The sequence below is a fragment of the Struthio camelus genome, chromosome 6 (genome assembly GCF_040807025.1).
Source record: "Struthio camelus isolate bStrCam1 chromosome 6, bStrCam1.hap1, whole genome shotgun sequence".
Classification (NCBI taxonomy): Eukaryota; Metazoa; Chordata; class Aves; order Struthioniformes; family Struthionidae; genus Struthio; species Struthio camelus.
This window is the reverse complement of record NC_090947.1, coordinates 849,470-871,788: the sequence shown is the minus strand read 5'-3', so window position 1 is coordinate 871,788 and position 22,319 is coordinate 849,470. Positions and strand designations below refer to the sequence as shown.

Sequence of the window (22,319 nt, the reverse complement as noted above, 5' to 3'; positions counted from 1 at the left end):
CTTTCTGAGAAAGGACAGAGTGAAATCCCACTTCCGCTAAAATCGAACCTATTGAGGTTATCTTTCCAAATAAATTAAAATCTCAAAGGAGTTAACACCCTTTGTTTACTTAGCTATAACAATAATTATTAGATCCTTGCATACATTTGGGACTAGACAATATAAAATTAAAGAATAAGCCAATCAAAGACATTACCCTTTTCCACTGCTACGGGGACCAATAGCTAACATCAGGTTGAGCTTATAACAGCCTCAGAAAGCGTTTTCTGAATACAGAAAGCAGCACACACGGAGGTATTTCATTATGAATAAAATGGAAGTGGAAAATCTTGCACTTTTGAATACCTTTGCATGAATACGCATCCAGCGGCTGTACAAAGCATGCTTACAAAGGCGAGATGCACGACCCATTTCATCTTTGCCGGTTGTAGCATTAATAACTTCAAGACCAGTGTCTCCTACTGTCCAGTTTACACTGAAGTTTGGTGCTTTCCCTGGTTGGCGGGCTTCTGCGTTGCTAATACCTGAAAGAAAAGAGTTATTTAATGACAACAATATATGTTAACTCTTGATTGCTCTTTTTAATCAGGGAATAAACCATACAGCAGAGTTACAGAGATCATATTGCTAGGCAATCTTACCAAGCAATTCTTTTATTATGAGAACCTTCTCCTACAGAATTTCAGCTGAATCCCAGGGGTATCGCCATGCATGTTTCATCCTCACTGTGGCTAAAACACAATTCAATCTGTGACTGCTAGTAGAGCATCGCCAGAGCTCTCAGGAGGATCTGGCTTAGCTGATATGACAAATTAATCAACCAGTGATGAGCCTGCAGATAACTATGAAACAGAAATGAAGTTGCTCTGTTTCCACACAAGAAACCATCGGTCTCAAAACCCGTTAGGTAATGGTACTAGCTGAATATAGGAAAGAGCAGATTTAGCAAAGTTTTGCCAGCTGTAACTGTCTAAACAATTTCCTTTCCCTGTGCTGTTGTAACAGGTTAGGTGTGTGCTTAATGCCTCATTTCAACATGATTAACGATCCCATCACAATTCTTGTAAAAATATGAATCCTGGTCATGCTTCAACACACATAATTACAATTTGGACAACAAATTCCCACTACAGCTTTAACTGGAGAAGTCATACTTATTTAGAAGTGCCCACAATGGGCTTTTTCACTTTCCTTCATAAAAATGGAGGTAGGCCTGCTGTGTTGCAAACCAAGACATGAGCGTGTCTACATTTCAGTAGCTGTAGAGCGATACTGAGATTAGATGCCTTTCATTAAAAGCTACCAACCTATTTCTATGAAAGTCTGACTACCTTAAAAGTAGAGTCTTACAAATTGGGAAACATAAAAACTAGGAAGTGGCAAAATTGAGGCACTTCACACAAACTTATTTCTTCCTCTCACCCCATGTTTGCAGATATGCAGATACACAGTGGTTACCACACATTAATTTTTTTCCCAGTACTTTGAACTCACTCAGGATTGCTTTTGAGATGCTGCATCCTACAAGAGGATGACAGCTCTACCTCTTCCACTGAGGAACAGGTAACAGTGTAGTCAACAAGGTAATCATCAAGAGGTAAAGAAACACTGCAGAGTCTTGCAGAGTGGGTTTTATATCAAATCTGCTACCGCCTTTTTGTGTTCAGTGCCAGCCTGTTTACATAAATGTCCCGAAAGTGTCAAGCTGTGTGAGCCTCAGTGCCCAAAAGGCAAGCTGGGAACCTGCAACGCTTGATTGATTTTTTTCTTTCTTTTTGACCTCCCCTTACAGGCTGTGAAAGAATGAGTACTTTGGGGGGATCTGACCTACTTTGTCGTTCCTCAGCACAGGATGTTTCTCATTTATGCTAGAACACCTCCTTCTGCTTATCAGCTGTGCAGGGACACAGCGTGTCTAGCACACTCCTAGCACCGATGCCCCCAAGTTAGACAAAGTGAACCCCAACCTCAGCATCCTGCTCAAAAAGCCAAAATTAGCAGACGCTCAAATCTTTCAGCATTAACCTGTCCGTGCCACAACTATCTCCCCACTTAACATACTCTGTGAAGCTTTGCTCATTAATAGCTAAGATGCCCAGAAATGGCAATCTGCCAGACTCAAGTTTTAAGAGACAATCCAGACTATTTTGCTCTCACGTGAAATTTTACAGCACCTCTCAAATCCTACTTCATCTCTGCCTACGGAGAAGCGAACCTACTACAAGTATAATCCAAGTGTGAACAGAAGCCAGCTGCCTTGCCCAAGCTGCTTGGAGCAGGATTGATTCCCCCACAGCACTCCAGCACGGCAGAGCCATGCAGTATATGGCCACTGTACTGTACCTAAGGATCATGAGAGGTGCTACCACCCATATGCAACAGATCTCCCACGTATACATCAGCAGAGCTCTCAGCACTTTCTCAGTGCTATAACACAGCAGCCAGGCTGAACTCCAGAGCTATTAGTACAGCAAGTGTTTTAGGTTATGTGCACTACGCAAAAGCTGTACAACACGTTGGCTTTGATCTTGAGTTCTGTGATTTAATCACACACACCCCACAGATGTTCTGTGGGTTGCAAAATTGTTAATCTAAAATTTTACCTTCAAGCTGTCTCAATTATCTCGTCGGAAGACAGCAAATAAACAGATGGCTTTCTTCTTTCTAATAAATAATAATCCCCATTTTTTACTTTAATGCAATTCTCATTTAAAGCCTCTATTTAAAATTTATTCTCAGATTATGACAATCTCTGTTAGGTCCTCAGCTTCCTAAAATCTAGTAGAATTATGAAAATTAAGCATGAGCATTGCAGCAGAATGCAATTTTTGCTGATATCTGAAACACAATCTAAAAAATGAGGCTAAGCCAATCCAAGCCACCTGACTGCAAGACTCACTCACTCGACAGTAGCCTCACTGCTGTGACAGCTCCTCCAGGTCTATCGCCCACTTGCCCCATGACCTGCTTGCCGGGCGCAAGGCTGAGCGAGGAGGTTATGGCCCCACGCAGCAGTAGCTCCTCAGCCGCAGCCTGGAATGACCAGCACTGTGAGTGTGTGAGATCTTCCTTAAATCGTGAACCACACCGTAGCTGGATACAATGACATTCAGTTGTTTACTATACTCAGTTCTTTGTTTACCAAACTAACATTTAGAAATATTAGTCGCGCTGATCTTCCTGATACTGTTTTATTTTTATTCTTGTTTGATGTCAACCTGGTTAATATGACGGATACATAATAATCTACTGAATAAATAGAAGAAAACCCTGCCACTCACCATTTTCTTAAAATCTAAGTTGAAAGAAATGGAGAACCTGAACAAAGGTTTCCTGAAGAGATCTCTTCTGATTTCTTTCAGGAAAGAGTCATCCAGGAGCTGACAGGCAGCAAAGGCATCTACCTCATCCATGCGATGCCATAGAGCTAACTCCACTGATCTGCAAATCTGCAAACTAGAAGGATGTGGGATCAACAGACCGATCAACATAAGAGGGACGCGGTCCCTTGTGAATATTACAACTTCTAACTCCTCTTGCAAATAGCTGTGAGGCCAGCAGACTAGGGATAGATGAAATTTGAAAACAGGAGAAGCTACCTTACCAACAATCACCAAAAATACAGAGGCTAAACTGGCTAAACAGATATCAAAGGCACCAGTGCACAGTCTCACAAGGTTTTACCGCATCGGAAATTAGAACTACTCACTCAACTGGCTCATGAAAAGGCCAGCTGGAACATAAACTATTTTATGACTAACAGCATAAGAAAGACCCAACCTGAGAGAAAGGAACAAATGCTTCCGAGAAAAGTAACACCACAAAAGCAAACCCCCAAAATAAAAAAAACTTTTCATGCTCTAAGAAAGATTGGAACAGATATAAGCTCTCTCATGCCAAAAAAAAAAAAAAAAAAGCCTCAATCTTGCTTTATATGAACGGAAAAGAGCAAAGGATGTAATTTTCATTCCTATTCACGATGTGTAAATTTTAATATTGAATACTAAAACATGGATATCATCAAGAATATCACACAAGTAACACCAGAGGAAGACCCAATAAGAACAGGATTTTATGATAAGATGAAAGTAGGAAGCACCTCAGCACAACTTTTGCTGTCATTCTTAGTGGTTGGTAACAAATATGAGCATCATATGTCTCAGTTTGCAGTGATGCAAAACTTATTAAGCCATGAAAAATGGAGCTGATCGTGCACAACAAAACCTTGCCCGTGCTGTTAAAGTCCAAATACTGCAGAGCAAATAAACCCTGTTACTCTGTGGGTTATACAACAGAAGGCCTGCACCTGAAAACCTAACAAATTATAAATTGTTGGTGTACACAAAAGAAACCTGAACTCTTTAACTGACTCTCAAAAAGCATGGAGATTTAGGCTCTGTCCACGAAGCTTGCCTGAAACAGACCCATTTGTTTAAGACAGCCTAATGACGACACTCTTAATCTAAAATCTGTTAATCAAAAATTAACATTAATTTTGAGGCAAGGGGGTTAAAAAATTTCTACCATATTACAAGTGGGTCAGTCATACTTTTTGTTTAACTTAAAAATATCTCTGTGATTACCCTGGCTTTTGTTTTGCGTACTACTGAAAAAGTACAGCAATCAGACCTAGTTCATGAAGTACTGCAAAAGACCTTTTTCTCCTTTATTTATTAGTGTAAAAAACTGCTCTCTCTAATCCAGAAAAAAAAATCTTTTGCCTTAAGTTTTTCCTTTGGTGAATGATTCCCTTCCCAGACCAAAATATTTAGGCCACGTGCAACTCCTTCAGCAAATGATGAAGGTAGCTTACACTTCTCTATAGGGCTTGCTCATGCTCCTTCCACGCTCACATGGTGAACACTGTAACAGTACAGATGAGATTTGCAAAGAAAGACGAGGAAGCTGGACACTCAAGTACCCATTACATTTCCGAGGTAATTGTACAATCATATTCCCTAGGTTATTTTGATGTATGAATTAAAAAAAAAAGTTCATATATAGTATATTCAAGTATACTTAAATGACAACACCTTGTTTAGCTGCTTAGTTATCTGCATGAACCTTGGAGAGATGCCACAGGAGTTGCTGAAGGCGAATTACAGGTAGCATAAAGGTCATCTTAAAAGAAAAGCATTTGATAACACTTAAGATGGAGCATATCCCCTCCTTCAAAATCTAAATGCGATCACAGCACAATAAGATGAGGGAGAGAAAACTAGGATAAAAAGTAAAATATTTTATCCTCCTTTGAAGACTGGTATGACTAAGTTATTTCAAGAACAATGCTCAGAATTTACTCTTGGATATTATTATAACCAGGTCTAATACATGAAAGCAGAGGTCCCAGCTTCCTTGATTATTTATGTAAGCACTGGAACAAGGCTGACAGTTCTTGGAGGACAGAGTCCACAGACAAGTTTCATTAGAAAGGAGATAGAGGGCTGAAAAACACAAATGTGAATGGAAGGATTAGGTATCAAGGAAACTGCCAAAATCACCAAAGGTTCTCGATATATTGAAGGATATTGTTTGTTTGTTTGTTTTTTTACAAAAATAACAAAACCACACAGACAGCAGCTCTTCAGAAAAGTGCTGATGAGCGTTCATTTTAAATCTTTATAGAGTCCTACACTGGTGGCTGACATCTTGCGTACAACCCTGTCCTGCAGTGCTCTGAATGACTCCCCAACCCCTGTAGTGCAAACTATCCTGCCTAATGGAGGAGGTTTCTAAAGTTTTCATGGTCAGCTCTGCAGAATGAGAATCCTTTTCCCTTATAATTTATACACACTTCAGTCACTTACCATGATAAATGCTTCTTCTGTGCATCTTCCTAACAAAATATGAAATACAAAGAGTGACAGTGATTTCAGCAAAGAGGCAGCAGGGCTCCTCCCTCTGAGAAGCCAGTGTACAAAATTCAGAACAGGGTCATTTCTCAAAGAAGCTGCTCAGTTTTCCCGAATACTAGTGAAATAAGATCCTGTAAAAACTTCCAAGATGTACCTACATACTTTGGAATCCAACGTGAGAATACAGTCTGACTGTCAAATCCAAGACTATAAATACTTTGGGGTATAATACAGTGTTCCTACAACATATTTGAGCAGCATATTCTTGCTTTCGCTCAGCCCCTTTTGTCTGTTGGACATGACCTGGCCAGCATCCAGACTGTTAAATAAAAATAAGTCAGGCCTGGATTACTATCTATGCATTCTTCTGGAAGACTGTGTGGCAGAGCAGGTAAAAGGAAAAGATACACTGAAATACTCATCAGAACTTGGTAGACAAGGTCTGCTGAGGATCCAGGACTTCAGGCTGCTTTCAGTTCCGCAACTTGAGTCCATTCCTTGTATCACAGCAATCCGTGGAAGACACAGGTACTTCCACAGGACAGAAAAGGTATTTTTCAAAGACTTGGACAACAGAAGGAATCTTAAGTTAAGTCCAGGACTGACCAAACCTAAGTAATTGCAACTCAGGTTTCCAAAAATTAAGAGGACAAAGAAAGGTTTAGAATAGGAAAATTCCTGGCTGATTCTACCAGGCTTTCAAAGTTTTTATCAAACCTGGCAGCAAAGGGCAACTTGCAACGGCATATGTATCTTCCCTGACAGCTCTGAAGTTGGCTATTCCTGACTAGAAGCAGTCAACAATGAACACGCATCCCCATGGGGACAGGAGTACAGACATGGAATCACAGCACAAAAAAAACAGTAGAAGAGTTTACCAGTTCCAAGTGTGAAGTCCATAATTGTGCATGACTCCATGTAGAGAAACCAAAGGGCTGGAGTCGTGTTACTCCCTTTGAGACTTCCAGCATTGAATACTGCGTATGCTGTGCGGTCAGGGTTTGCTGGGAGAGCTTGTCTGCCAATTGACACAACCCGATCCAGTTTAAACCAGGAGAAGGTATGGTGATTAGTTACTCTAACACAGAGACTAGCTGCAGCCAAGCGTGGTGGCCTGTAGCAAGAACCACTCCTTTCAACGTAGCCAGTCTGCGCAAAAGCGTTTGGCAAGAAAGTTCTTTCTCCTATTCCCAATCTTGTTACGCAAGAGGTCAGGACAAGGGCAGCACGGAGAATATCTGAAGGCAAACCAGAAGCTGAGAACAAATGCACGCCACACAGCCAGAAACACTTTAGAAAGACCAAAATAAAGCCAGTGTAGCTAAACAGCAGGGTAAGTAAGGCTATAAAATGCAAAATGGCATATTCCAAAAAGCTGAAGCTAGCTTCAAAGGAGGCACATGGGAAGCACTGTAAACTGACAAGTGTAATGCAAATACACAGTAAGTCAGGTCAAAAAAGAGTCTGAGAAGCAGCTTGCAAAAGACAAAAATTAACAATAAATCCTTCAAACATTCCAGCAACAGGAAATCAGTTTTGCCAACAGCTGGCCAAGCTACAGAAGGAGCATTCTGAGAAGAAAGACGATGATGCTGTGAAAAACTGCATGAATTTTTACATGCGGGTGCCCTGTTAAGGAGCCTGGCTAGGTTCCAAGGCCTGGGGCCCCTCTTTACTGGCAATATGTCAGAGGAACCATCTCAAATTGAGGTGCTGGTTACAATAGTTCTAGGATAAACCTATAAAGTGAACAAACACCAGTTACAGTACCCAGAGAGTATGCAACTGCATTTGAGGAAATCAAAGATGTGACAGCAGGAACAGTAGTCTTGGTAGATAACATGTCCTTCCAGGAGGAAAGGTAGCTAATGTGACTCCAGGTTTTAAAAAGCTCAGAGGTGTGCCAGAGAACTATCAGTCTAACATCTTCACCAGGCAGACTGGTAGGAACTAAGAGGCTCATGTGTGTAGATATGGCAATATTAGGAAGGAGCCAACAAAAAACTGCCTGAGTATTTGAAGATGGAGGATGGCCGGTGTGACACTAATTCTTAGAGAGCCAGGGGAGATCTAGGGAAGCAGAAGGCCTGTTTGCCTGATGTCTACCTAAAAGAACAGAATTAATGGACACCTGGATGCACACAGTCTCCTTGGAAAGAGCCAACTCAGCTCTGGTAAAAGGAAGCCCAGCTTCACAAGCACATTGGAGCCTTCTGAAGTAGTCAACAAACGAGGACAGCGGCGATCTGACTTACAAGGTTTTGCATAGATTTCAAGAGATCATTTCTCAGGATTTCTCACGAAAGGCTTCTAAAGAAACTAAGCCACCATAAGATGAGAGGGAAGGTTACTGAGTGGAAAGGAGGTCACAGAGCAGGTCAGAAGACAGGGACTCAAAAGACAGGACTGAACAGCTCATTCTCACAGTGGAGACAGGTCACTACTCGAGTGCCTCAAGGTCCATGCTGGCAGCTTACAGACCTGAAATTGAGTGGGGAGAAAAGCTGGGGTAAGATGATGATACTAAATTATTCAAGATAGTAAAGATGAGAAGCAATTGCAAAGAGCAGCAGAAAAAAATTGCAACATTGAGTAACTGGGCAATAAAATGGAATATAAAATTTGTTGTAGATAAAGTAATGCACATGAGAAAAAAACAATCAATTTTAAATAAAATGTGATGGACTTGGAGCTGGCTATGAGCATTCAGGAATCAGATTTTGCTTTCTAATATTGAGATCTATCAAAATGTCCGGTCTATGACCAACAGCAATCAAAAAAGGCAAAGTAAATGCTAGGAATTATTATTAAAGGAATACAGAACAAAACAGAACATCACAATGCCCCCATAGAAATCAGTGCTGCTGCCTTATCTTGATTATCAGGTGCTGCTCTGGTTTCTCTAGCTCAAAAAGACTACAGAAAAAGGGAAAGGATGATCCTTATGTGGAATGGTTTCCATTCAAGGAACAACAAAGTGCACAAAGACTCTAGATGCGAAAAAGGTGACTAAGCGGGAACATCACGGAGGTCTAGAAAACCAAGTGGCACGACAAAAGCGATATGGAACAACTATTTTTATTAGGTTTATTGTCTACTTTGAGCAAAGAACTTAGGAGTATCTAATTATACTAGCAGAAAGTAAGCTCCATTGTACAAACCTTTACAGATACTACGGACCTCCTTAACGAAGATGCTTGGATGCTAAAAAGTTTACACCAGTCCAACCAGGAGTGCATGAATGAAAGATCCATTAAAAATGTTTAAATTCCAAGACTCTTTACCCCTGGCTCAGGAAGTCCCTGAGCCACAGATTACTACTGCTCTTCTCTGGAAGTATCTGTACAGGCTTACCATTTACTCTTACTTTTCACTGCATAACTACCTGTGGAGAATAGTACTAGGCTAGACGGACCTTACCCCAAGACCTCAGTCTTACTTAAAACAATTTTTATGCTGGTGACAAGTAATTGGCAGAGGTGACACTTCTCCAGGGTGTTTCATCCAAGAAGCAAAACAGAGGAGGACAATGTCAGTACCATGAGAAATTGGTCAAAAACCCCAACAACTTAATTTCTGACAATACATAGGCAAAAAAAAAGGAGACTGCAGATAAATTAAAGCATAAGAAACTGTATTAACTGACTAGACAACAAAACAGGGAAAAGGTAGGCCGTGTTAAGTGTTTTATTCAAAGTTAAGAAAAAAATGCACTGTCCAGAAAAGCAGAGATTACTGTAGGGTTCTGTTTAGTAGCCATCACCGAAAGAAGGGAATGACAAACATCTGGGCCTGCTCTGCTCTTTGCTTTGCAGGCATAGCCCCAGCAGACACCATTAGCCCAGGTCATCAGGGCTGAAGCACATGCCTACCAGCAACGGGAACCATAAAGACAGACATTTAATGAACTTCCATTCATACTAATTACCTCTGCTAAAGAAGAGCTTGCCTTTTATATGTATTGGCTTCTCTTTTACACTTAATGACTTATTCTATCAAGGATTTTCAAGGACTGATTTTCTAAATGGAGGATTTGCTGAGTTTTGTTATTCCACTTTTTGCACTCGGTAACTCCTTCACGCCAGTCTCCTCCAGGGACTCCAAAAAGAATCTGTGCAGATGTACTTGCACACTGGCAGTTTGTTACCTGCTGATTTGTACAATCACACTTCCAAAGCTTGATCAAGAAATTGGTCCCTTTTCAGATTATTCTAGAAATTCACAAGACTCCGACCTGTCTTCTCTCAAACTGAAAAGGCCAATTTTCTGTGAGAGCTCACGGTCCCATGGTGCCAAAGGCACACTGAAAGGCTGGCTCCTTCAATAAAGATTCTCAGGAGTTTATATTGGGAGAGAGTATTCTACCAGCATATGGGTTTCTTGCACTCACTAACTGAAAAGCAGCTGCTCTGATATGCGTGTTCTCATTTAACTTGCTTAGAAAAGGAAGTATAGGCAGATCTCCTATGAAGAAAGAAAGAACATTTGATGCAAAGCCAATTTTTAACAGTACAGTAGATAACAATAACTCAGTCTGAATTCAACTGAATGCAAATGCCCCTGCAGACATAAAAATCATCTTACAAGAGGAAAAAAACCCAGCCTTTACAGTGCTTTCTCAGATAAATAGGTGAGACAGTGGGGAAAAGACAGAATGCCATAACTAAACAGATATTTTTTTATTTCACATCCCTGTCAGAAATGAGCCATCACCATAGAACTGCATGTGTAGCATCAGGAGGAACATGGAACTGGGGACAGTTACTTCTGTGGTGCTTCAATCGAATTCCCAAATGGAATCCGCTGTAAAAGGTGCGAATCACAGTAAATCTGTAGCAACAAAGTGCCCCAGCTGAATCCAATAGCTTGGATTAGAATACTGGCTTTGAAGACTAATTCTTGGGGGGGGTGGGGGGGGGGGGGGCACCAATGTAATTTTCCTCCTTTCCCCCTCCCAAACAAGCTTCCTGTACATTCTGAGACGTGTATTTTCATGAAAACTTAACAGTTGAAAACATTTCTGAATTCTCTCTACTGCTCAGTGAGTTCTGGCTGAACTCTTAAAACAGATGGTGCTATTTCATGTCAAATAGATGAGGACAGTACTTCAGCCTTGGCTTTTAAGAAGCCAAAGTGCCTTCACATGTTCTGAAAATAACAACAGAAAAACCGTCCCCCCTCCAAAGCCTGCTGTTTTGAAAAACTGATAAAAACTCCCAGAAATCAGGCAGCAACAGTCCATTCATCTGCTACTATGCTCATAAAACAGTTATTTATTTGGAACTGTGAGTGTTATAACTCTTACTTACATGCTAATACATGGACAAATCCACCACTTACTTAACATTTTAGTATGTCCTGGTTCAGGGAATCCTTATTAATTAGCTTCCTTTTCTAAAGGATTCCTGGTTGTTTGATATACCTTCTCCCCACTCCCTGTATCTATTTCTAAAATTCATGTCATATTTTAAACATGCTTTATAATACTGATTTTTTCTCCTGGAAAATAAACAGACACATGCCAGAAGCCAAGCTCTACAGAACAAAGCAATGCACAAAATGATAGGGAGGATAAGAGATTTCAGTTTTGAAACTTTCACAACATTCAACATTACTGTAACTAGCAGTTTTAGTTTTGGGGATTTTTTTTTTTTTTTTTTAGTATTTTAGAACTTTCCTGTTAAGTCATGACTCAATTAGAAGTTAAGGCCTGTTAATTCAAATGCTGCCATTCCTCTTAGCCCCACTAGATTCTAAGATCAACACAAAACTGAGGAACAGTACTTAAAGGTTCACTAGCAGCTGCCAAAGACAACCACTAACTGCATCTGTCGGGGACTGCTGTATTGCTGTCCGTCAGAGATATTTAACACTCTATTAAAACATTTCTAAAGGATGTGCCACCAGGATCTGAATGCAGCATTTGTGCATCAAACTACAAAGTGGAAATCAAAGTATTACGATAATCGGGTCATGCAAACAAGTTGGGTGCCGTGCTAATTAAAGCCAATGCTGCATCCAACAGAGATTGATGGCAGAAAGAAAATACAACCAATGGCAGCTGAGAAGTTCTGTCCATCCATTTTCAGTTGGTTATCGATCTAGAAATTGTGAACCAAATGTGTGTATCCTGGCACACTGCTAAATGACGCAGCCGTTCAACAAATATCTGCAATGGCTAGAGAAGTGACAGTGAGATCTAACACTATTCTACGGATGGGAAGAGATTTTACTACGCCCAGGCTTCCAACCTGCCTCACATATCACTAGGGCACATTCCAGACAGCAGTTATGTGAAACCACATTACAAGGATCATACCCCAGTTCTTTCTGGGACCTTTTAACTCATGAAAGCTCCTGGCTATGGTATTTCTGACTGAACAGGTGGTTTAGCTTTAGACCTAACTTCTGTGTTGTAATCACAAAGCAATTTACTCACAGTACATAATATGCAAGGTTTTGAGAACTGCAAAATCACAATGCCACTGGAATAGACTTAGTTACCGGTACGGCCTTCTCCATTAGATACTTGCCACTAAGTAAAGGTCTGTTGAGTGTATAAAGAGGTGGTAGATCTTCTATCTCTGCTATCCTCTGGTATACGGCTCTGGATAGATGATCCCCATGATATAAACTCCCCAAGATGATGCTAGAGAAGTAAATTGGCTCCACAAAGAGGCTAAGTAAGGCTCCTTGAATACCCAATACGTTCCACCTAAGAGGGAGGGAAAAACAAAACAAAAAAAAACAAAAAAAATACTTTCTTTTTAATGGAACAAGTAACATCTGCCAGACATAACAGCAGTCAATCACAACGGACTAGACTTCAAACTCTTCCTCGTGACTAGAACATGGCTATGGTAACATAACTGTGACACCTGGGAGAATTTTAGAGATCAGCTTATGGGATGCTCAATGATATCCTGAGTAAGACAACCCTTACCAACAGGTCTACAGTCAGCATCAATATCAGGAGCAGATTCCATAACTTCACTTCCCCACTAATGTATCTGGCAATGCATTTTCAAAGCATCCTACTGTCAGACTTGGACAGGATCACTCAATCGGAGAAAGAGACAAACTGCAAGATCCTCAGCCAGAAACAGCAGCTAATGCCTCCAAAACACACCTATAGTAGTGGACAAACTGTCTTTCCCAGAATACAAGAAGGAGCGGGTCTGCAAAACTTCATCATCATAGGAGAATATTTTTCCTTTACTTCCTAGCCAAGCTGTCTGCATCCTGCTGCCAAAAAGGATATTTGTTATTGCTTGCAATATCCATCCACAGGCAGAGAGAAAACTGAACCTCCAGGAATCCAGGTGCATATATTCTTTGCTCACTTTAGCCATTTCATAGATTCCAACCATAAATCCCTGCCTGAACTATTACAGCCTGCACTGGTACAGGTTCAGTGGTAGGTATCTAGCACGTACAGGAGCAAACTACTGAATGTTTTTAGTAGCTGCGTTCATTTGATCAAGTTTCAGCTCTTAATCTGTATGTGACAATTATGAAACACTTTCGCAAACCTCAAAGCCTACTGTGGGGTATTTCCTCTGTCCTCTTTTTTGAGGTATACTTGCAAACACTTTTGCACAATTAACCCAGCATATTTGAGTATAACTGCAACACCCAGGCAAGTGGGTGCACAAGCAGCAAGAACGTTTCTTTGAGTGCTTGGAAAAAAAAAAATAGCACAATGGAAGCTCTTGAACTCATGAAATGGTCGTCATTAGTAAAAGTCCCATCCTAATATGGGTTGCAAAGCTTCCCTATGCAAACAGAGGGAAATCTGATCCTTCCTATGAGTGTTTCTCGGAGCTTGGGTTGGCACGGCACAGCTCCACATCAACATCAGCTCAGGCTAGAAACTGTGTAGCAGCAAGTGCTTAACTACTGCTAAAAACAGGATTATACACTTTGACTGGCTACAAGATTTGAAAAAGGTTAAAAAAAAATTGCAGTCCAAGGAAATAACTTATTTACAAAGGTTTACTGAGTATGAAAATGGCAATGTGCATTAGCTTACTCACCTGTCATTTAAAAAGTTGGCATTAATGAATGAGTAGAAATACTGTACTAATAAAATTTAAGGCATAGTTTACATTGAATAAAGGCATATTTTGTATAACACTGAAAATGCAATCAACAGCCAAACAATAAAAAAATCATCAGATTAAACGTATCAGGTGAAAATTATTGCTTACCAGGGCCTAGATGCCTTTCTAAGGACTTTATCATGACTAGAATTTTGTAAGCACAGTCACGTATTTCAAGTGCCAAATAAATCTCAATGGTATTTTCTTGGTTTTTTTGCAGTATTACCTACATCAAGAATAGAGAAGCATATGGACTACTACAGATACTGATAATACTACGGAAGAAACATGTGGAAAGAATGCAAGTCTAATTATTGCAAATTGTGGTCTTACAACTGTATTTAAAACTTGCAGATGCACAAATTAAGCTTCCTCCAGTTAAGCCTATTGCATTTGACTTTTAAGGAACAGTATTCAAGTGATGGGCAGATATTGTACAGAAGGCCAAAGTGTTCCTCTGGCAGCCCCTAGTTCCCTAAATAAAACCTCTGTGGGCTTTGCAGGGCCTTTGCAAGCCCTTTTTATTGCTACCAATTTCAATATTTCTAGAGCTTGTGTTTTGCTGTTTTTTTCCCCCACCTCCCAAACTCCCTTCCCCGGCACAGAAAACAAAAGCTGAAGTTTGTCCTGGTAAAATTGTTTTCATTAAATTCAAAAGTAAAGTTTAGACACCTGAATAAGCTTCTGCAGGACAAACTGTATGAGCCTGCATTACAACAGCTACTCTGTAGTAACTGCCCACAGGCCTGCTGGTTTTGTTGAGGTCGCTTGTGTCACATTTGCCATTCGAGGTACATGCTCATGAGCACTGGATTCAGAGTAGCTGGCTTGCTGCAATGTTTGCAGAACCCACTTACGCGACCAAAACCTCAAGCTCCTAAGGTCGCTTAGGCAGGGTTGGATGGTCATTAGGTTTACAAAATCAGGTTTACATTTCAAATACTACAATAAAAGTACACATAGGTGTCTGTAGGAACATATACGTATATCAGAAACCACCTGCAGACTTATTGCAAAGTGGTTAAGTAGTTTTGCATCAAAATGTTTGGCAGTAACTCAGAGAGAAACATGAAATCCAAATGAAGTTCTGTAGATTGTAACTGAGTCAAAAAGGCAGGATTTTTCTTGTTGCTCCTTTCTACACTATACTTCCTCCTAGCCTACAACAAATGGAAGTTTTTTCACTTCCATTAGCACGTGTGCTAGAAAGCAGGGTTGATAAATGTAAACTGAAAAGAAACGACATCAATACCATGTACCAGTTTTCAAAAGGTCACAGACATTGCCTCATGCAAAACTGATTGGTCCTTCCAGTTTAAAAGCTTGAATTATCAGAACGCCTGTCAACAAAAACATCAAGCCAGTTCTAAAGTTTAGTGAAATCACCACCTAGTCTCGAAGTTAATGGGCCAAATTCTGTATAAGTTCATTACAAATTGAGGTGTGGTGCAGAGAGAGCAAAATTTATTCCAGAAAATGTTAATAAAGTGAGTGCTGCCTTTTGATTCAAGTCAGTGAAAAAAACTAAGCAAAAGCTTTCTTCTTTACAGTAATACATAAAATAATACCAGAAAAGGGCTAAGTAACTGAAGTGACCTAAATCTAGTACAAATTCAAATCTCCCAATTCTCAGATTGAGTTTATAACACAGAAATGAACCTTTCCACTGCAATGCCATGCTGTAGTAGAGCATACAGACTCTGGCCAAGGCGTAATACTTATTTAGGAGCCCTTGATGTCTCAAGAAAGTGATAAGGGAAGACAGCTCAGTCATCTCTAATTCAACAGTCAAAATCTTTCACCCCAGCCATTGGCAGAAATTCAGATCTCCCATGTACGACTTCACGTCAGGTCCAACCCTAAGAGGCAGCCTGCCAAATCACAGAACAGACTGGACGTACGCAATACCTTTTCTCACTATCAACACAGGAAAACGGCATTGAGTTTGCATCAAAGAAAAGCACTATACACCACGAGCTTAAGCGGAAGACAGGACTGGTGCATTCACGTAAATAGGAATACTCAAATGCCTAAAGTAAGGAGCACAGTCAAGAGCTTTGCTGGAGGGGAAAAGAGGGGAAAAGAACAGGAAGGGAGAAATCCTCCAACGTGAAACTTTTCACCAGAAAAAACTGACACACTAGTCTAGCAGAGCATAAAACCAACACCTCTTATCACTATTCTACGCATTCTCAGCATTCTAGTTTTAAGTTTCTACAAGAATCAAGCGATTTCCGCTCACAATCACCTACAAAACTTCAAACTAAAACCAACATCTTAAATATAACCTTTCATGGTGATACTAAGCACCAGCCACAGGACTTAGTTCCAGACCGCTGGTCCTTAAACACAGGTACCTGCATTTGAGTTGTGTCTAGACCTGATTGCAGTGAACGGTGATTTACTCAGTACAGTCACCTAGTCTTAACAAGACCACATTTTTTCAGCTGAATAGCTCTCTATCAACAAGACAATCACCTAATGTAATGGAAGCTTAGACTCGTCGTGTGGCTGGGGAGACCTGCAGCTGGATCCCTACCAGGGCGTTTGACAGCGTGCATTCCTCCTGCAGCTTCAGCTTTGCACTTCTGCAAGCTACATGCCAGCAAGGAAAGGCAACCAAAAGTGATGCTGGGAGGTTTTGCCTTCAGACGATGGCTTGCTTACTTGTCCTGAAAGGATTCAGAACCAGTTCTCTTAACTTCTGAGCAGCCTTTCATGATACAGAAGTTCATGTAGACAGGAGTCCTCGAGCAGTTTGTTCCAGTCAGTACCTGGGGCTCATCAAGATTATGTTTAAGGACAACTTTGAGGAGGCGGCAAAATTTCTAAAGCTTTTTAGTAGCAATTAGAAAAGTACTTAAGCAAGGGAAGGGAAACAGAAGCTACTACTCAAAGCTACAGGTAGCAGATATATCACAATGGCCCTTACAAACACCTGTATTAAGATTTTCAGTGTTGTTCTTATTACCTGTATTAGCTACTGCTGCTTTTCTTGGACAAGGACCTAGAAATGACAAGTACAGCTGACTATCTGGCTACTGTTCCAACAGTTAACAAACACAAGCAGGACTCCGGTCAAAGGATGCTGTAGTCTGCTGCTGTTCCTCAGTGTGAAGACGCGCCCTGTCACTTCCTCAGCACTAAGCCTGACATAAGAGAACTGCATACCTACTGCAGCTCACCACCTTGATCCTCCTCAGTCCACTAATTCAGTTGCTTGCATGGCTCTCTGTAAAGTCAGATCACTGAAATGATCCATATTAAAAAAAAAAAAACTTTGAAAAAGAGGCAAGGAGGGGGAGATGCTCACCACTGGAAATATCATGATATAAAAAGCACCATAAGGTCCTGCCCCTGCATGCTGGCTTGCCACAGCTGTGCTGCAAATCACATCAGTGAAAGCATCAAGGTTTTATATTTTAAAATGGCAGTTTCACTGGTTCTCATTCATCCACAGCTCCACACCAGCTGCATCGTCAGCACAGAGAGGCAGGGACTGCAGTGTGCAGGCAGGATGCACCAGCTGGGCATGGGTGACAGTAGTCTCCTAAAACAGTTTTGCCACCAGAGAATAAACTACTGGAAGCACATTCTCCAATCTAGCTTGAAATTAGCTTGCTCTTAGAAATAACAAAAGCAGTGAAAAAATGATACTTTTTCCTGTGGATAATCTCATTGAGTTCAGTGAGACCAGTCTGCTGAGAAAATGATGCAAGATGGAGCAAAGGGTAAGAGGAGCAACAAATTACATCTGATCTGACCCATGTACAATACTCATCCTTTTTATTAACCCCATTATTATTTAGATTATTGATGATTTTATACATTCATATACTCACTGTTTGCTATGAAGAAGAGAATGTATATGATTACACACAGTCTCTCATCTAGTATCAGGTTTATTATTTTGTTGAAGATTTTCAATCAAAATTGTACCAACAGATCTTCTGTTTGGATGAAGTATTTTTTGCATAAAATTCTGCCTTTCCATGGAGTGTTTTTCATGAAACATTCAAGCACTTGAAAAATTCAGGTGCAAACCAAAACACTCTGATTCAGAAATGCTGCTGAGATGTCTCATTAGGGGCAAGACTCAGAGCGCACTGTGTCCCTGCTTGCTCGCTTGCTTTCCTAGCGCACCTAGCTAGTCAGACCAAATATTTCCCCTGTCATCAAGATTCTGCCATATCTGCCACCTCCTCTGAAAAGTAATCTTGTGTTCAAGGGTCTAGAGAAATGCTTCTTCCCACTGCTACATCTCATCACCTTTAAGGATACCCTTCAGACACCAGAGAGCCATTGTAGGTCTGTTCATTTCCAATTTAAGTCTCAGTATCACTTCACTTAATATTTCCTACACAACCGCCTGTTCCTACAAATGCAATTGGTTTCAGGTTCTGTCACACCTGTACTTAAGTGTCCATAAATTCACATACAGCTTTTGGTTTGGCAATGAAGTTGCACATGAATTGTGTTCAAATCCTGATATTTACACAGAAAGAATGTTCTCAGTGCAGTGGGCTCAACTGAGAGCTACAACCACAATTTTATAAACGAGCACCACATCAGAAAAATCTGAATTTTACAGAGTTATCATACTTCTGGTTTCCTTAATCTATATCCTCTGCTTAGATGCTACTGCTAACAACCTGGAGGATTATGCACACTTTTTTAAAGCTTTTTGCAGTTCTCAGTCATGCTACTTTTAAAAAGAGGGTAGAGAAACTCAAGTGTGACTTTAAATCAAGAGAAGTCCTTTTCCCTTCTATGTTGTCAAACTTCTGCTTTCGACTAATACGTGCTCAGAGGCAAGGACACCTATAAGGATACCTACTGGTCTACTAACGTCTTCATGATGTATAGCTCATTTCACAAGTCTGAATACATGAAAAAAAAAAAAAAGTAAAATTTAACTCTGCAGCAACAGCACAGATTTTGCTAGTGCACTTCTTGCTGAAAAACACAGGTTGAAAATACATGCTGCAATTAAAAACTAGCCTCTGAACTTTCCAAACCCAAACTGCATACAAATTCTGTTATTTATACTGTTTTAGAGAAACCACAGAAATGAGGGGAGCCTAATAGCAGTAAGCAATAAAGCATGACGTTAATATCAGAGGTCTCAGTACCACTCATTTATTTTTATGCAAACAGAAGTATGCAAGAGCTGAGTCACTATCCATTGCATTTAAAACGGTGCATATGGAATTGGTGTCAGAACTTATCACAGGAAAACAAATCTTCTGCAACTACCAAAATGAATTTTAATTTGAAAAATGAAGCTACATTTATGATAGACTACAAAACGTGAGAAAAAAGGGAAATGATTTAGTAGACATTTTGTTTATGTCAAGCTTTTACTTGCACCCAATGGCAAGGAACTAAGGATGGAAATCTTATATAATGCAAAGTAAGAACTGTATTTTCAGGCAATTTAATTTCTGTTTTCACAGGTCTCAGTCAGATCTCCTTTCTTCAAAAAAAAGGCAAAAAATGCAGCGAAAGAACAAGTAAGTGGCATGCTGTATCTTCTGGGGCACTCCTCTCTGGGAGGGTTTGGGGCAAGCTGCAAGATGTGAGAAGATGTCAGACTAGCCTCAGAAAGTGTTTTCCCTTGTCACACGAATCTTCTGCCCTCCTCCGTGACAAAGGCTTGCAGCCCAGATGGCAGCTGTTTCGGGTAGTAATCTCAAAGGCAGGTTTTGCCTCCTGTGACACCAAAAACATTTCGAGGCCTTCTGAATCGCCCTGTGCACCAACAGCCCCTCTGGATGATTGTGCATCCAACATGTGAGAGGACTTGCTTCCTACCTTGCAAACTTAGGAACCTTTAGATTCAGTGTTGCTGGCTATCGCTGAAAGGAAGATGCTAGTGTTTGCACTAGCTGTATTCATGATTTTTCTGCTTGTTTCTACTTTCTGTGACTGCTATGATCAGTCAGCCCACCAAGTTTAAGGCTGGCATCATCCCCAGAGATGCTTGCAGAACCCTCTGGGTTAGTCTTCACCTCCCTCTCAGAAGTGAATCTGATGGAAAGGGAACTCCTGTATCCCAGTGACGAGCATTTGGCTCTTAGCATGCTCATTTGTTGCCTCATCACAGTGGCCATGTTCGCCATTCACCGTGGTTCATCATTCACCCACAGGGACACTCCTGCTGTTCAAGTTAAATCTGGACTCACACTAGCTGGACTTTGCTTTCATTAACTGGCAGAAGGAAAAGCCAGAGCACACTGCAGCAAACTTCATTTCATCTAACTACTTTTTCATTTCTCTTTTGATCAGATCTAAATGCCTGATTTCTCTTTGCTTCCTTGTCCAAGAGATTAACTGAATCTCTACGAACAGTGCATTCCTTTCACAAGCCACAGCACCAACAGGCAGCAACATCCGCATGCGGAATGCAGTCAGAGTTTCTTTCCTTTTCTAGTGCAAGTGGCTCAGTTAGCAGCCCACACTATAAATCAACTAATGCCAGAAGCCTGTGGTCTTTGACAGTAGCATTTCTTGCAAAGATCTTTTTATTTATACTGCGGTCACATTTTCAGTTAGCTCGATCCGAAAGCTGCAGCTGAATCTAAGCTGATAACCACAACGCTCTGACTTACTTGCTCCATCTTTTCTGGTGTTGCTTGGATTTGCTGCATACCACCAAGCCTGGGTCAGGACTCAGGTCACTGATTTGACTGGTTAGGGCTTAGATACTGAATCTTGGGTAGCTGTGCCCTTTCACTTCCTTTAGGTTTTTTAATCTAGGTGTCACATAGTCACCACATATCAGAATTAATAGATTCAAATAGACCACTGTTACTTCTGTTGAGAACTGATGAAAAGATTACTCTAGCTGTTGCTATTCAGAAATCATACTAACTCAGTTGTGAAGCTTTCCTTTCAGAAACTACTTTCAAGCTGGAAAAATACTGGATGAGCATGAGTCTAACTGCAGAATATACAGCCTTTAGTGAGCAGGCAAGGGATTTTAGGATGCGTTTGTTCAACCTCATCAGTCCCAGAAACCTAGGTGGTGGAGCCAAGAAGAAAAAGCCATCCAAGAGATGGACATAAAGAATGAGTTAGGAACTTCCACTCAGATCTACTCTGAATAAATACAAGACAAGAAAAGGCCAATGCGTAGGCATGTGGTTTTCTGTCACCCAACAGATTATCAGAAATAATAATTTTCTTTTGAAGCAAAAATACACATACATGGAACAAATTCAAGATACATTTAAAACAAATCTGTGTATATTAATGTCCCAAATCAATTATTCTGGTCATAGAAATCATTTTAACACTGCCCTGGAATGACAGCATGCACTCAACACATTAGGAATAATCCAGTTCTAAGGCTTCTGATCCAAGGCGGGCTTACATTTACCGTTACATACATAGGCCTTTTACTGTTCTCCAGTTTTACATCACACGATATCACCACAGGTTAGAGTTTGGTGCCCTGGCAGGGACCCCCTGCTGCTCCTTCCTCCCTAAAGCAGAACTTTCAGGCTTCATTATTATTTTTGTCTTTTTTCCTATTTCTCTAGCATTCTTCTAACACAAGCACGAGGTGAAAGAAGGTTACAAAAGTGAGAACAGAGGGAGGTGAGCAGTCATAGTAAAGTTAGGATTTTCTGAGGCAAGATCTACAGAGCTGTTTCACCACTTCTTGCTCTCTCACTTCCCAGCTGACTGGGAAGAGGAGCTAAAACTCCACCTTGCCTTTACCACTGCGATAATACAAGAAGACTGACAGAGAACAGTAGGACTGTCCCTTCAGGAGGATATTTTGGTGGAGTAAGGAGTGCTGAGTGCCACTGGAGAAGCCAGGGAAGAAAAGGCGAGCTGAGTTCTCTGGAGGAAAACAGCAGACCAATGTCATTCTACCACCCAAACCCATTTCATGAGTCTTTCCCAGTCCACGGTAGAGTCCAACCCAGAGTTTAGGGAATTTAAGTTTGCAAACATGCAGGCAGCACCTAAAGAGAAACCAGAGGAAGCTCACAGGTGAATATCAGAGCTCATTCCCTTACTACCGGTGGGCTTGGCACTCCACCCTAATGGAAAGCAGCCACTGGAGAGCCTGTACTTGTCAGCAATTTTCGTTGGAAAGGAGAAGTATAACAGAAAGGTTGCAAGCTCCTAGACGTTCCTAACTGGCTCAGGAAGGGTAGACAACAGGTTGCAACAAAGCACTCGGAGGCTTGAATTATACGGGGGGGGGTGTTCACAAATCAATAATTTGAATACACTGGATTCCCCAAGTAAGCCTGCACAAAGAGAATTTACCCACATATTGTCTAGGCTAGAAGATTTATCGTGCAAAGAAAGGCAGTATTTAGCAAAATAAAGCTTTGCTTTGACC

General features: G+C 40.8%; 1 protein-coding gene across 8 annotated transcripts in view; it reads right to left on the bottom strand.

The window, feature by feature from the left end:
• ADARB1 (adenosine deaminase RNA specific B1) overlaps positions 1 to 22,319 on the bottom strand; it is a 116,611-nt gene that overhangs the window by 7,114 nt on the left and 87,178 nt on the right. For all 8 annotated transcript variants that reach the window (XM_068947686.1, XM_068947691.1, XM_068947690.1 and 5 more), the window contains 2 exons: positions 12,389 to 12,570; positions 346 to 524 (listed from right to left, as the gene is read on the bottom strand). In XM_068947686.1, coding sequence (XP_068803787.1) covers positions 346 to 524; positions 12,389 to 12,570 — 361 coding nt within the window. The remainder of the gene's footprint in view (positions 1 to 345; positions 525 to 12,388; positions 12,571 to 22,319) is intronic.